This window comes from Leuciscus leuciscus (assembly GCF_965113295.1).
Source record: "Leuciscus leuciscus genome assembly, chromosome: 6".
NCBI lineage: Eukaryota > Metazoa > Chordata > Actinopteri > Cypriniformes > Leuciscidae > Leuciscus > Leuciscus leuciscus.
Window position 1 is genome coordinate 46,436,720 of NC_138730.1, and position 17,545 is coordinate 46,454,264.

Genomic DNA, 17,545 nt, shown 5'->3' on the forward strand with positions numbered 1-17,545 from the left:
AGACTCAGAGACAAACACAGAGACACACAGACACACACACACACACACACACACACACAGAGACACACACACACACACAGAGACACACACACACTCACTCACCTCTGCGTCTGCAAAGCTCTTGCTGCTCCACCGAGGTCCTGTGCAGCTCATCCAGCAACTCCTGAGATGACACGGGCCTCACCAGATACACACCCACACAGTAATTCACACACACACACACACACACACACACACAATAATCCTACACACACATAGACACAGACAGCACTAACTGCTGTAGAGCTGCAGGGATGAGGCATCTTTATGAGCCAAAACCCTGAAAACTGCTGCATCTTATTCATCACATCCAGTTCCATCGTCCTGAAGTTAAACACCAGAAATAAGGTCTGTGGTGAAGCTCGGGATATTATCACGATTTATTCTACGATATAACATCAGTAATACCCTCTTGTGATTTCTTTAAAGCTTGCTAACAAGTGTCTAAATGCGACTACAGAGGTTTATATCTTATACAGGGCTGTTGAATGCTTGAATCTGATTGGCTGACGAACGTTCTAAGGTGTGCAGTTATTTTCAGGGAAACTCACAGCTAAAGTAGTTCCAGCAGGTTTTGACCGCATCACAGCTCCTATCACTACGCCAACACATTCCAGTTACTTTAAAGGTCTTTACAGCCGACAACAGCGAAAGAACCAAAACCCACAGCGACACTGACCAAGCAGATTAATATCGCTATCAATAGGATAAAAACAACAATTATCACAAAATTACGTTTTATGTACGGAAAATACATACTCTCTCTTTCCCAGTCAAACCCACACACACACACACACACACACACACACACAGTACGGACACACACTCGCACAGAAACGTGTTGTCAGCGCTGCTCTGATGAGTTTATCAGTAAAATAGTTTAGCAACTTTAAAGCTACATGACGTTTCTCACTAGTGAGGGAATAACGCCGCTGTTCTTGAAGCAGATAAACTTACAGTTTCACTATTAGAGACGCTGCTGATGAACACTGTAGTGAGACACACACACTTTATCTCTCTCTCTCTCTCTCTCATAACTGCATTAGTCTGCTATCAGTAGCCGCATTTACATTACCCTTCAAATTGTGCAAATTGAAATTGCGAATTGAAAATACGCCCAATGGAAACACGTCAATTTAACAAAAACTCGCATTTATCGCAAAACAGTTTCTATGCTCGCATGAGGAGGTTTTTCAGGCAATTCGAAAAAGAAATATTTCGCAAAACTGCAATGGAAACAGTTTTTGCGCATTTGCAGGTCACCTGACGTAGATGAGGTGGTGTGTTTGGACAGAATACGAGACAGAGCTCTTTATTAAATTCATAAAAGACAAAATAATTAAAGGAATAATGGATTCTAAACCTCAAATAAATGCCACAATCAAGACCTTGAAGCAGAACTGAGGGAGAAACACCCAGAAACTCCTCATATGTGCCGCTCACAAGTAGAATAAGGGTCGTTCCTTACCATTAATGCTTGGAAAACACACATACGTCTCCTTCCATTAATAATAATAGCTAGTGCAGTGGCTGGGATATAGTACATAAACCTACCAACATCCGCTGCCATGGTTTTTGGAATGATTTTACTTATCGCGAGAGGAAAAAATTAAGTTTTAGTCGCATAACATCAGTTAATGCAAACACAGTCATTTCAAAATAGTTTTTTGTCGACATTTAAAAAAAAAAAGAAGAAAAAAAGAAATCTGTAATGAAAACGCGCCTAGTGGCTCAAGCCTCCATTACTTAGCTCTAAAATGGAGATTTATAATTAGCAACGGAGGTCTGATGAGATGCGTAAGAAATTAGTCATGCACACAAGAGCATTTTAAAATAAATAACCTGACAAATGTCTTGAAATACATCGTCTGAACAATGTTTTGAGGTGTGGTGACCGCAGTATAATTGAATTATTCAACGTCGTGGTTGCATTACCACCTCAGCTGTGCATAGATATATCATTCTCTTGAGACTCCCCTGCTTCAGAGAATAGTTAAAGGTGCTGTAGTATGTAACTTTTTCACTCTACTAAAGCATAAAAATACCATATGTTTGCAGATATTTAGGAAACATGCTGAGTTCACATACTCGTTTCTCTGAAAAGAATCTTCTACAGCCAGTTATTTTACTTTAAAATCAAGTTTCAAGTTTGCTTTTATTTATATGTGACCCTGGACCACAAAACCAGTCACATGGGTTAATTTCTTGAAATTGAGATTTATATATCACATGAAAGCTGAATAAATAAACTTTCCATTGATGTATGGTTTTGTCAGGATAGGACAATATTTGGTCGAGATACAACTATTGAACATCTGGAATCTGAGGGTGCAAAAAAAATCTAAACATTGAGAAAATCTCCTTTAAAGTTGTTCATTTATGTTCGAGATTGTGCAGCATTCACTCACAAAAATAAATGTTTTATATATTTACGGTAGGCAATTTATCTTGATGGAAATGATCTTTACTTAATATCCTAATGATTTTTGGCATAAAAGAAAAATCAATAATTTTGACCCACACAGTGTATAGTTGGCTATTGCCACAAATATACCCGTGCGACTCGAGACTGGTTTTGTGGTCCAGGGTCACATTTAAAAACAGCAAACATGGCTGACCAAAGTGCTGAACACAACACAAGATAAAGAGACACACATTCATGATGACAGAAGCTCACAATGAATTAATAGGTAAAGAAAAAAAGTAGGTTTTAAGAGAAGATTTAAAAACAGTTAAAGACTGTGTGTTCTGTGTTGGAATGTGTGTTTTTGTTTTGGTCTGTGTGACTCCGCCCACTGTCGGTTCATCCAATAGTGTTTCGACAGCCCGGGATGCCAGTTGGCGGGAAACACAGCGTATTACGGCCAGCAAACAAACTGGGTCAGAGATTGCAGATTCCACACGACCACAAAGCCTCGGTATCCATCTAAACATCTCTATGAACGAGAGCATATTAAAATGCGGATAAATAAACGCATCAACTTAAAGTGTGTAAGTGTCCTCAGCTTTCATTGTCAATTGCGCTCGCTCCTGTTGCGTGTCCTCAATCTGGCAACCCGCGTGAGCGTCGAGTCTGAGGAGGTGGGGAAACGACGATCTCTGATATTTTGAATTTGGACTGCAGTACCGATTTCGACCACTAGCTGTCATTCTTACAGACTGCACATTTAATGATATGCTGACACCGTGTCCTAACTACACGCGACGCGCGATAAAAGGTTATTTTCCATGTTGAGAGTTTGTCCTAACCAGCCGCGACGGCGACATGCGACAATTCTATTTTAGAAACGGTTTCTATTTTTCTGCGACGTCGCGCCGGAACAACAAACACAAAGTGTGGCGATGATAATCTCAGGTGCTGTTATGCTTTATTTAATGTTTAAAGCGTGTAATGTGACTCTGAATATCATTTAGTGCTCCAGCTTTGTAGCTGTAAAAGCAACAATGGATAATTCACCTCAGATCTTGAAATTAAACAAATGGAAACAAGAACGTTCAAACTGTGAACAAAGAAGTCTATTCTTTGACAAAGATTGTTTTAGTAACTCAGTCTATGTATTTTTAATAATGTTTAAATGGTGTAATATTTGTGAATTTGAATATGTAGTGACTTATCCATACTCTCTGGTGCCGCGAGACTCCGCCCACACGCTGTTCTGATTGGCTGACTCCGCCCACACGCTGTTCTGATTGGCTGTGGGTTTTGATTGATTTTGACGCGTCTCGCAGTCGCGTCTAGTGTGGACAGACACATTATTTGTCGCTGGAATCTTATCGCATCGTGTCTGGTTAGGACACGGTGTGAAGCCTGCCCACACGTTGATCTGATTGGTTACAAGGTAGTTTGTGACGTCAGAAACACCAGCGATTTCAAAGCGTGTTTTTGAGACTGTCTTTGGTTCACTGCAGTTTCAATGGTGTCGACTTATGAATTTACACATGCTTTGTCTTAAAGCATATTAAAAACACCACATACAGACATAAACAACATTAAAAGCTGGATTTACACCACAGGTGGACTTTAAGTGTGTCGATTTTTAAACATGTTTCCCAAACACTCCCCATCCGTCAAATGAATAGACACGCATCCTCATGGATATTATTATGTGGGATTCATTCTGTAAGACAGACGTACCTTGCCGAAGTTTCCCCACAACACTGAGAATCGGTTTGTGAATGAAACGTACAGGTCGGGTGTGATGTCGATCGGAAGACACGGACGAGAAGGTTCCGTCCCCATTTTATTGGATGAATAGGAACACTGCGAACAACACATACAAATTAGACAAAATTAAACTACACTGTAAAAAATCCTACAGTAAAAGCATGTAAAAATGCTTACCTTACGTTACCTTACTACACAGTGAAAAACTGGACAGGACATTTAAAATACTGTTCAATTTACAGTGTTTGGAAGTTAAAAAGCACCATAATAATAATAATTCACAGTGAAAAACTGTAACCTGACTTTCCCAGAATCCTCACATTTGACAGTTCTCCATTGAAATAAAGTTTTTCTTATCAGTTATGCAGTTATTATACTGAGGACACTGTGATCAAACGTAATATGAGGCACAGAAGCTGTAAACACGGTCAGACTGAGAGGAGAATCACGAGAGTCATCTGAATCAACATGAATCAAACACGAGAGTCATCCGAATCAATGTGAATCAAACACGAGAGTCATCTGAATCAAACACGAGAGTCATCCGAATCAATGTGAATCAAACACGAGAGTCATCCGAATCAATGTGAATCAAACACGAGAGTTATCCGAAATCAACATGAATCATACACGAGTCATCCAAATCAATGTGAATCAAACACGAGAGTCATCGGAATCAAACACGAGAGTCATCTGAATCAATGTGTATCAAACACGAGAGTCATCTGAATCAACGTGAATCAAACACGAGAGTCATCCGAATCAATGTGAATCAAAAACGAGAGTCATCTGAATCAATGTGAATCAAACATGAGTCATCTGAATCAAACACGAGAGTCATCCGAATCAACATGAATCAAACACGAGAGTCATCCGAATCAATGTGAATCAAACACGAGAGTCATCCGAATCAATGTGAATCAAACACGAGAGTTATCCGAAACAACATGAATCAAACACGAGAGTCATCTGAATCATTGTGAATCAAACACGAGAGTCATCTGAATCAAAAACGAGAGTCATCCGAATCAATGTGTATCAAACACGAGAGTCATCTGAATCAACGTGAATCAAACACGAGAGTCATCCGAATCAATCTGAATCAAAACATGAGAGTCATCTGAATCAATGTGAATCAAACACAAGAGTCATCTGAATCAAACACGAGTGTCATCTGAATCAAACACGAGTGTCATCTGAATCTCACACAAGAGTCATCCGAATCAATCTGAATCAAAACATGAGAGTCATCTGAATCAATGTGAATCAAACACAAGAGTCATCTGAATCAAACACGAGTGTCATCTGAATCTCACACAAGAGTCATCCGAATCTATGTGAATCAAACACGAGAGTCATCAGTCTGAATCATGGACTCAATTCGTCATTCAACTCACTTATCAGTTATGTACATTAGGATATGTTACATCTAATATTGTTTTCTTGCATTATTGTGTGTTATGATGGTGTTTTGTATTTATTTTTATGACACTGAATGCACCTTATACATTTATGGAAAAGCTACTCATGATGAACTTTGACTCTACATGGTGCTTTCTCTTTGGCCCCGTCCACACTACTGCGTTTTCGTTTAAAAACGGAGACCTTTTGCTACGTTTGCACCTCCCGTCCACACTAAAACGGCAAAAACGGAGACCCAAAACGGAGAAGTTTAGAAACGCTGCAGACCCGTTTTTCGTTTTGAATCTCCGGAGGGCGTTTTAGTGTGGACGGGTCAAAACGGAGGACTTTAGAAACGATGACGTAGTAGAGGCTCACGCTCGGCTCTATGATTGGGTGTCATCAGTCATGGCGTATATCTTTGCTAGCAGCTGTTGTGCAAGTAAATTCTGCATTTTACACTGCTATAACTGCCTACATGCGCCGGAGGCAAGCTATTATTCGAGCGATCTGTGACAATTCCCGTGTGCAGCGGCGGTACCGACCGTACATGGAGCGTCAGGTTTGGGTTAACCCGGGAAGAACCAGCGCATGGTGGGATAATTTTTATCAATGAAGTTGTGTTTACACCGGCACACGCATGCCCAGTGTTGGTGAATGGTCACGTGATCCGCGTTTTCAGTCGTTTTAATGTGGACGGAGATCAATTCTAATACGCAACTAAAACGCTGGTGTGGACGGAGATCGTATTCGTTTTAATTCTCCGTTTCTAAACTAAAACGCAGTAGTGTGGACGGGGCCTTTATCACCTGTATTAAAACACATTTTACACAGTGTAAATGAATGAGGACAACAAATGAATGTCTTGGCAACTGCGATAACTAACAAGTGAGGAAAACTACAAAAAACCAACAATGGTTCAAAACTTCAATGCCTTTTGACACTGTCCAGACAACTGGAATCACAGGATATGATTATATATGTGTAAACTTGGCCTGGCAACACGTGATGCAGAAGATCTGATGTTAACAGCACCTTTTTGGTGTCAAAGCATCTAATACTTTATCAGCCATACGTCACCTGTACAGGACAGGTCACGTGATTAACTAACACACTGATGTTCGGTGGATACTGATCTTCTTCAACACCGACGCTCTCACTGTAACAAATCCTGAAAGACACATTTAACAACACGTTTTCAGAATGAATGCGGTTGAACAGCAATACATCTCATTCGTTTTATTCTTCTGCAGTAAAGATTCACCTGAGCACCACCTGAACAGACGTTGAGCCAGACTGAGACGTCCTGATGGAGGGAAGAAAAAAGCTTTAAATATCTCAAGAACACGTTATAATAAAACAATGGGCTTTATGCACAGCTGCACTACTTCCTGAACTCCAGCCAGCTCTTTGTTTCCTGTCTGCCATTATTGGACAAACTGATTAATCCAGGTGTGTCTGATTATTGTTACTGAGGTCAGGCACACCTGGATTAATCAGTTTGTCCAATAATGGCAGACAGGAAACAAAGAGCTGGCTGAAGATCAGGAAGTAGTGCAGCTGTGCATAAAGCCCATTATCAAACATAATACGAGGCACAGAAGCTGTAACACACGGTCAGTCTGAGCGGAGAATCAATCACGAGAGTCATCTAGGGCTGGACCCGAATATTCGAATATTCGTTCGGTGGGTTGGTATTCGATTTGAAAATTTGACATTCGAATATTCGGTTTTGTTTTTGTTTTTTGTTTTTTCACACCTGGGATCCCCCGCGAAACGGTTCTCATTCGCACTTGAATAAGGCCGGCGACACACTGGCTGCGTGGCGTGTCCGTTTTTATTTCGGCTCCCATGTTAACAGGTTGGAGTTTGCACACTGCCTGCGTGAGACACGCGTCTCAGGCGCGGCTCGAGCCACACGGAAAACGCGTGCATGCTAGAAATAGAACCGACGCCTAAAGTGTTCGAGCAACGGGAGTGTTCTCTGGCTAGAGCGCAGAACAGCGGAGTTTGTATGGACTGAAGTGCATGCCTGAGCTTGTGTTTTGGGTTAAGCTGCGTTGATATGACATTGTGGAAAATAGAATAATAGAAACAAAATGTATTAGGCTTTTTACCCGTTATTATCAATCTAAATTAATCTCGTTTTTAATTTGACTTAATTTTGTTTTTCTTTATTTAAATTTAGTTTTTTCTTTATTTAAATTTAGTTTTTTCTTTATTTAAATTTTGTTTTTTCTTTATTTAAATTTTGTTTTTCTTTATTTAAATTTTGTTTTTCTTTATTTTAATCTACCCTTTACTGTGTCAGTAATTTGTTAGTCAGTAAAATATGAGACTACCTTAAAAGTATTGCTTAATTTAACAGACCTGTGTGAGTGCGTTTTATAGCACTAGTGCAGTGTCCATTCCGGTCCGTTCTCGGAGCATATAAGCCCTGCCCGCGTGAGGTGCGCCGCTTCCCGCTCGCGCTGTTCTGTAGTTTACTAATTTATTCATTCTGAATGTGTCGCATCTCGCGTGTCCATCTATGTTGCACCAAATGCGACACTGCACTCCCTTGTGAAGTCGACTGGATGAACGGTTCTCGAAATAATAAGAATGCAAACGGACATACCGACACATAGAGATTCCTGCCTTTATTAGAGAGAAGAATATGTTCAGCCCCCTCTCTCCGAAGCTTCGAATATTCGATGTTCATTACTACTGAAGCTTCGAAGCTCAAAAAATGGTATTCGGACCAGCCCTAGAGTCATCTGAATCAATGTGAATCAAACACGAGAGTCATCCGAATCAATGTGAATCAAACACAAGAGTCATCCGAATCAATGTGAATCAAACACAAGAGTCATCTGAATCAATGTGAATCAAACAAGAGAGTCATCCGAATCAATGTGAATTAAACACGAGAGTCGTTAGAAACACACTTGTGTTTGAGTCACATAATATAAATCAAACACAAGAGTCATCCGAATCAATGTGAATTGTGAATCAAACACGAGAGTCATCCAAATCAATGTGAATCAACCACGAGAGTCATCCGAATTAATGTGAATCAAACACAAATCAATGTGAATCAAACACAAGAGTCATCCAAATCAATGTGAATCAAACACGAGAGTCATCAGTCTGAATCATGGATTCAATTGGTCATTCAACTCACTTCCTCGCCGAATCGACTCACTCAGGTTTATCTTTTCAGAACCATTCACCATTTTTAAAATGCAGATTTGGTTCAGATTTCTTTTCATTTGAATTCTGCATTGCATGCGTCACTCTTTTAGGAAAATAAGAAACAGATGTGCCCAAAAGTGATCTTTTGTAAGGTTACTGAAATGTCTTGTCTTGTTTTCAGCACAAATATCTAAACGTTCTTAAATCAAAATACATTTACTGGAGAAGCAAAATTACTTTATGAAAAATTGCTCAAAAAATTATGCATAAAATATGTCAGTGGGGTCAGAAAAATCTACTTATTTTAGAGGAAAAAACTGATTATTTTCTGACCACATGCTTTTTTGAAGCATAAACGCTTCATTTGGATAATTTTTTCAGAAAACAATTAATATCTTACTTTATTTAGCTTCTCCAGTAAATGTGTCTTGATTTAAGAATGTTTAGATATTTGTAATGAATCCCTCACTACAAACAACAGCACAACACTGTGCATTAATGTTCAGATGAATGAATAAAGACGAGACAGAAACTCACTGGCTCTTCTGGATCTGAGCCTGTTGATCCGCATTGAGATGAATCAAGAAATCTGAGATTTGCATGATTCCTCCACACGTGGGCACTGAAAACATGAGCAAATACACACTCATGCATGCTTTCAACATCAAGAATTTAGGTTAAAATTGATCTGAATAAAGGAATAGGTTTGATAACTTAATTTATAGTAAATTTGCAAATCAATGTGAATGTCAATGTGAATCAAACACGAGAGTCGTCATAAACACACTTGTGTTTGAGTCACATAATAAAAATCAAACACGAGAGTCATCCGAATCAATGTGAATCAAACATGAGAGTCATCCGAAATTAATGTGAATCAAACACGAGAGTCATCCAGATCAATGTGAATCAAATACGAGAGTCATCCGAATCAACGTGAATCAAACACGAGAATCATCAGAATCAATGTGAATCAAACACGAGAGTCATCCGAATCAACGTAAATCAAACACGAGAGTTATCCGAGTAAACGTGAATCAAACACGAGAGTCATCCGAATCAATGTGAATCAAACACGAGTCATCCGAATCAACATGAATCAAACACGAGAGTCATCTGAATCAATGTGAATCAAACACGAGAGTCATCTGAATCAATGTGAATCAAACACGAGAGTCATCTGAATCAATGTGGTTAAAATTGATCTGAATAAGGGAATAGGTTTGATTATTTAACTTATAGTAAATTATTGCAGTGCACTTAAAGTCGGCATGAAACGGAAGTCTTTTCTTCCCTTTTCTGACATATATATCTACAAATGTAGGGCGAGGCTTGATTTTGTCCATGAGGAATTGATAATCATGATTCAGTTTAGTGTCCTTAGGTGTGTCACGATTCCCTCATGTCACGATTCGATACATATCACGATACTGAACTCACGATACCATATTATTGCGATACTCAAGACATATGATAAAAAGTTAACCTTTTTTTTTTACTGTTGATTAAAATGCTAAATTTGATGTTACATTGTGTGTGTAAATGAATAGACTCGGACTTGGTGCTGAAACCCAATGCAGGACAATAGAGACGCCAGAATAACAATATTCATGATTCTGAAGATGAAAACACTGAATTACTTAAGATGAATATGTTTGCACTCTGTCACTGACTAGATATATTTAAAATAATGAAAACCACTTTTTACTGGTAACATCAGACATTTGGCACTATCAGGACACACACATATCACCCATTGCATTATTATACATTATATTCAACATTATATATACTAGTTTAATGTTGTACTGACACTAAAATTCTGAAAACTTGAATTTCTTCATGCACAGTAATTTTTATTTTGGGTGAGTTATACACACTGTGGCATTGTTGTATTGTGATATATTGTTACACCCCTAATCCTTATTAATATGAGATCCTAAAAACTGAAAAAGATCATCATCATACCCAGAGGAGTCGGGGTCAGGATGGTGTCCAGCGTGTGACAGAAGGGCAGACTGATCATCTGAGGTTCTACATACACAGATGCGGGCGACACACACTCCGGCATGGAGATGATGTGGACCGGACTGGGCTTGGAAACCTGTCGGAGTGTGTGAAGCTCTCGGACGAGCGACAGAAGCTCAGGACTGCACTCGTTCAGCAGGAGATCTGAGACTCTCTTCAGCAGGACCTTCTTCAGGCCCGCTTTACTCTTGCCCATCTTAGAGAGGAGAAGACGGAGATCTGTGACCCGAAACACCTCCAGCATCACCTGTGGGACACGAGACACGGAGGAACTCACACACGGATCATCATCAAGGCAAGGCAAGTTTATTTATATAGCACATTTCATACGCAATGGCAATTATCAATATATGTGGTGAGAAGAGGAACTCCCTCCATCACAGTTTTATTCCAGTGAAGATTTCTCAGGGTTTAGTTTCACAATTCATTTGCACTGTTATTGACACAAACACACACACACACACACACACACACACACACACACACACACACACACACACACACACACACACACACACACACACACACACACACACACACACACACACACACTCTCTCTCTCTTTCTCTTTCACACACACACACACACACACACACACACACACACACACACACACACACTCACTCTCGCTCGCTCACTCTCGCTCGCTCGCTCTCTCACTCTCTCTCTCTCTCTCTCGCTCACTCTCTCTCTCTCTCTCACACACACACACACACACACACACACACACACACACACACACACACACACACACACACATAAAACTCATTAAACAGCAGAAAATGGGAATGGTAAGACATCTCAAAGCATTGCTTTGGCCAACAGAAATTGTAATTAATAAACTGTATAAAATTACAATACAATATGAAAACTAGACGTTTATGAAAAATACAAAAACACAGTCCTCATGCTTTCAGTTCAAATCTACCTTCATAATATAATGGCTTTCGTCTTACAGTGTGTATATGTCAGTTGTACAGTGTGTGTATGTCAGTATAGTTTTAATGTTTCATTGGTTACCCAACAGTGCTAGAATGCAACAAGAGGACTAAAAACTATTGAACACACAACATGAACGAGCTAATACAATCAAGGTGAGCTCTGCCCGCGTGTTATTTAATTAATATGAAAAAAAATGTCAAAAAAATCTACTTACTGTAGCTTCCAAAACATCCGTGGACATAATCACGCAGAACTGGGAAATATTACAAAGGAAAATGTTAATCGTGAAGTGGAAACACTACACTGTTGAGGATCAAAGCGGATACTTCATCAATCACAGTCAGTCACGTGACGTGTAGTGCACGCTTGTGAAGTATTTACAATGCGCGTAAAACGTACTAATAATTACATTTATTGTAAAGAAAACACTTGGATCCGCTTTAAAATGTAATAACACTTTTCTGTTTAATTGAAAAACAAGATGACTTGATCTGAGAGAACGACCTGGCTCACTCTTGCCTCTTGCAGAGAATCACGTGTCGCTCCGCCCCAGACTTACTCTGATTGGCTCGGTCGTCTTTCATGGGCAAACAGGCCATTCAAAAAACACATGAAAAGCATTTAAGTATTCAAATCTTAGATGTTCACTAAGATCCTTCAATTATCTATTGAAACCCACAATAATATTTAAAATATCAGTAAGCTTTATATACATAAAATCATCATTTATTGGGTACTTTCAATTGGGAAGTGGCTGTCCCAAACCCTAACTCAAAATTTCAACTTGTGAAAACTGATATTGAAATATTTTTTGCAATTTTTTCCATTGTTGTTTTTAAACCTATCTTTTTGATTTAAAAATAAATAAAAGTGAATATATATATATATTTATTTTATATTTTATTTTTAAGTTATGAAACTTTATGTAAAAAAATGTGTCCCGCATTTTCATGTCACTACTGAAACAGTGAATATTTTAGTCCATATAGGCTGAGACTGATTTTATCCACACCCCTGCAAAAGGATAAAAAGAGCAAAAATCAGTCACTATAGAAAATGTCAGAAGTTAGAACAGAAGATCAAAGAAATGCAGAGGACGGAAGACAAATATAGAAAGCGATATGAAAGGTTAAGGCAGAAGTCAGACCAGTCAAAATGTTCTCCAAGATCGAAGACTCAGAGGGATGTACAGAAGCGCAGACTTCCTAACCAAGTCAGAAAGACTCTTCTTTTTCACACCACGCGTATGCACTAAACACAGGATAAATACAAGTCTGCAAGTTATAAAGAGAAACATTCATTCAGAAAAGCTTTCACAGACGGGTTGCTTAGAAAATACAAGCTTGTCTCTACGATAATAAATTGTGTTGGTATCTCCCACAAAGTGTTCAACAAGTGTGAAAACCAGCCATGTCTTGGGTTCACCCATCAGAGCATTCACAAACAAAAAAACATGAACATAGTCAAACATTTTCTAAGGCAAGATGACAATAGTCGAGTATCAGCAGGGAAGAAGGAAAGAGAATCACAAGATTTAAAACAAAGAAACAAAAGAGGTTTCTCTCTGACACAATGCTGAGTTTGTATCAGAAACTGATGCTGGAGATGCCTGACCTGAAGCTATCCTGTTCACTTTTCTGTAGAATAAAGCCATTTTGGATTGTTGATATATCAATGATAGGGAGACGTGTGTCTGCAAAGTGCATGACAATGCCCAAATGAAAGCAGATTTACTCCCAGAGTTTGAGCAAAGTGACACAAAGGTCAAGGCTTGTATGTTCAGAGAATGTATTTCATGCAGGAAGAAGTCAGTCACACAAAGCAAACCGACATCAGAAACGGGTCACACGGTGGTACCAGTGGCTCACAAAAACAAGAAGACTATGAGAAAGAAAAGGATGGGAAAAGAGAGAAGATCACTGTGACAAAAGCTGTTAATCAGAGATGTGAGGGAAGGACAGAGCACCTGTTGGAGGATTCTGAAAAAGAAATGAAAGACAAAGTGTGCATGTTACGGAAGCAGACGGACAACAAGGTAAGTAGTGATATAGTGTTTATTTACAACAGCAGAGTATCAAGATGAATCAACGTGCAGTATTCGGTGAGTATCAGAGTTCAGAGGTGAAGAATTCTTGAGTGTAATTCGTGAGTGAATAATCAATGTATCTTTTGCAGGCACGGCGAGATGAGACTTCCAGAGTGGAAAGGATCTTCGTATGAAGAGGATGACAGGCTGACGGCACACACTCACGCACCACTTGGCAGATCAGAAGGCTTACGGCTCGCACACCACTCGAGATGAGATCTGGGCAGACTAGGACAGACTGGAATCGGCGTAGAGAACTGGTAAGTAGACACAGGTAAGTTTAGTTAGTGAAACTCGCAGAGAGAAGCACTATGAGTCCGCTTCGGATAAACGAGCCCGGACAATGAGAGGTGCGTGGTGTGTGCTTATGAAGCAGTGGTGATTGATGGGGTGCAGGTGTGTCTTGTCAGAACTCAGGTGACTGTGATCGCTGGGTGATTGTGGTGGAAGAACCTGGCCAATCCGTGACAGTGCAAGCATTTCTTCAGCATCAATAAACACAGTGTAACGGAGAGCAGATCACCAGTTGCATGGTGATTAAATCAAATTAATTAATTCAGTCTAAATCTACAAAACCCCTGTCTCGCTCTGACTCAAGCTATTCTCACATTCCAAAGAACTCTCATTTACGACACCTCTGCTGTTTTGAGATTGCTCTACGCAAGACGTGCAGCCCAAACGGCGCCGAAAAATGGTGTAAATCATTGACTATCTCTCACTCTACATGATCTCTTACGTCTAAACCAACAGAGACCGTCTGTTTATGGCCGGGAGAGCCTCACGCTGACCAATGAGAGCGATCCCGAAAGCACTCCCCCCTAGGGAGTCCCTCGGACACTGATTTACACATAGACACTAATTAACTCTTCACAACAATAAAACAGTGTTGTAAGAGACCAGATGCCGAAACATGTGGTCTGTGCCTAATACATCAATCCAAAAAGCCAAACGCACGCACACACATAAGCCTCACCACGCAGATCCCACCACGTGGGACCAAAATCCTTGTATGAAATATTTTAAATGTATTTTCTTGATGTGTGTCTGATCCCCTGTCCCAAATATTATGCCTATGTAGTTTGTTGGCTTGTAATCACCCTGTGGTGTCCACAATTACAAGAAATGATGTACCTCCTTGATTTCAGATATTAGAACTGTCATTCGCGGTATTGCCGTGTTCCACGAACAACAACGATGCTGAATCTTTAACACAAAATATCAGAGAATGCATTGTTTTATTAAATACCAGTGGTATTAAGTTATGGACGAATTCATCGTTCAAAACCCCGCGGAAGAGGAGGCGTATAGACCTCAAAACGTCAGGAGGTGGGCCCATACGTTGTTAAAGACGATTGGCCCACGTACGTGAGGGAGGCGTGAGTTTAGCCCTTTAAAATTGCGCGCCCCCTTTCCTCTCATGGCAGTCCGCCAGAGAGAAAGAAGACACGCCTCCTTCCCTCAAGGAAGCTCCGCTCGCTTTTATTTTCCTTTTATTTCCAAGTCTTTTCTTAGAACTACCATTACTTCAGTATAGTCTTCTGAAACCAACCCACAAAACCAACTTAAGGCTAAAGATAATCTTTGCTGAGTCTTCGCTCGCTTCAAGTCGCCATAGCAACCAGAACGCTGTGACCACGTGATCCAGGTGTCTTTTCCAACACAGACGAACGCACCCACGGAAGGCCGATCTTTCAAACAGAGTAACGTAGATCTTTTAAATTTGCAATCTGAAGGAAATGCTGTTTAAAGTTGCCTAAATATTACTGAGAAACGTTGGGGTTTTGTGGTGAATGACTAAAACTGTTTCTATCTCTCTCTCTAAATTCTCTTTCACACACACACACACAAACATACACACACACACACACACACACACACATACTCTCACCCACGTGTGCCGAGATAAACACACTACCACGTGCTCACGGAGCGACACACCCACCTTACAAACGCTACCATCTCCATTCTCACACACACACCTAAAATCATTCGTATCTCAACTTAGTTTCCTCTCGCTGAGTTTTCTCTCTCTCTCTCTCTCCCTCTCCCAATCTCTCTCTAAAACCTTTTTATTTTGTTGTATTTCTGTATTACGATCGTTATATTGCCTGTTTTGTTTATGCATTTTTACTCCTGCGTGATTTAAAATAATTGTGTAATCGCTAGCCTGTTTAAATAAACTTTGTTAAATCATTTGAGTTAAGTTTGCCTGCTTTGTTTCAAATTCTGAGTCCCTGATGAGTGCAGATTTTACCTTATAAGCTCTACGATTGGTTACTCTTAAAAGAAACCTAAAATTGTCTAAAACACGGAGATAATTATCTTCTTTGTGGCCACAAGAAAGTGTTATCTATCAGTGTTAAAGACGCCCGATTTCTGTTCATAAAGTATACATTCTGTCCGCTGGACGGCCAGTCTGCATGGTAAATGAACAAACTCAACTTCTACCTCAAATTCCCCCAAATTGAGTAAATGCTACCCGTCTCTATCAGTGATTATTACAAGTAATTGTGTAATCGCTGATACAAGCCGAGATTTTGACCTATTCCCTAATTTGAATAAATTAATTTATGGAAGCAACAGATGCATATTCACATTGATGAATATTACCGCTAATTTGAGCTAATTAATTCCCCAACACAAAGTCATTGTTGTTACAACAGCTTACAGTATTTGCATAGATCTCTGAAAGAAGACGAGGTGATTCTTCACATTGACTACGCAGAAAACTGGCAGTGCAAACGAGGTACAGCAAGTCCATTTTGGAGCATCTCATAGACAGACAACATTTACAATTACGTTTATGCATTTAGCAGACACTTTTATCCAAAGCGACTTACATTGCATTTCAAGATAAACATTTACACTCTTATCAGTTCTTGCTTTCCCTAGGAATCGAACCACAGCGCTGTTTACACCACAGATAACACACTGACACTCTGTGCCTTGTCACCCTCAATGAAACATGATCTGCTGCCATGTGTGCTCAACTTGAACCAGTTCTTCAGTTCCTGAAGGTGAACCACCCAAGGGTTCAAAACCTCTTCTTCCTCAGCGATGGGCCAACTATGCAGTATAGAGGCAAGATGAGCTTTTACTTTATGAGCACCATTCCTTTCCAGATGTGTTTTACAGCAGCAGCATAATTAAGTAAACAACATTAAATATAACACGGATACAGGCAGATTAGCATTCACTGAGAATGTTCAATAATTATGTGACTACTTACAGTGATGCACGCACACGCACAATCGATAGAAACTCCTCCGATTTGGACTAATACACTATATTTCACTCTACAAACTATATACAATATTCCAGAGGTGGACAGTAGCCTAACACTTACTTAGCCAGTACATTTACTTGAGTACTGTACTTAAAGCTACATTGTGTAACTTTTTAAGTTGATTCTTAGCATAAAACACTCAAAAGTATATGTGCTCATTCATGTGTAATTACTTCCACCAACTAATAAAGTATTCTCGTAAGCATAAAATCTGACATTTATAATACATACGAGCGAGTCGCTCGAATGGTGGCAGCCATGTTGCGCCTCCATCTTGAAAATACATTCGCCAAAGAGGGACATACCTGGAAATTCAAGCTTCGCCTTTCGCGCTTTACACTCAGTGACACAGAGACGAATGCGAGGGGGAGATTACTTGCGACTGCCGGCAGATTTGAAAGATTGCTGAAGATGGAGGATCACG

At 39.8% G+C, this 17,545-nt stretch overlaps 1 protein-coding gene across 1 annotated transcript in view; it reads right to left on the reverse strand.

Moving 5' to 3' along the window:
• Positions 1-12,467, reverse strand: part of pias4b (protein inhibitor of activated STAT, 4b) — an 18,640-nt gene extending 6,173 nt beyond the window's left edge. The window contains exons 1-7 of the mRNA XM_082173401.1: positions 11,964-12,467; positions 10,748-11,054; positions 9,317-9,401; positions 6,870-6,911; positions 6,686-6,776; positions 4,175-4,300; positions 103-208 (exon numbers count right to left, since the gene is read on the reverse strand). Of these exons, the coding sequence (XP_082029527.1) occupies positions 103-208; positions 4,175-4,300; positions 6,686-6,776; positions 6,870-6,911; positions 9,317-9,401; positions 10,748-11,054; positions 11,964-11,990 (784 nt within the window). The 5' untranslated portion in view covers positions 11,991-12,467. The remainder of the gene's footprint in view (positions 1-102; positions 209-4,174; positions 4,301-6,685; positions 6,777-6,869; positions 6,912-9,316; positions 9,402-10,747; positions 11,055-11,963) is intronic.
• Positions 12,468-17,545: the final 5,078 nt, after the last annotated feature.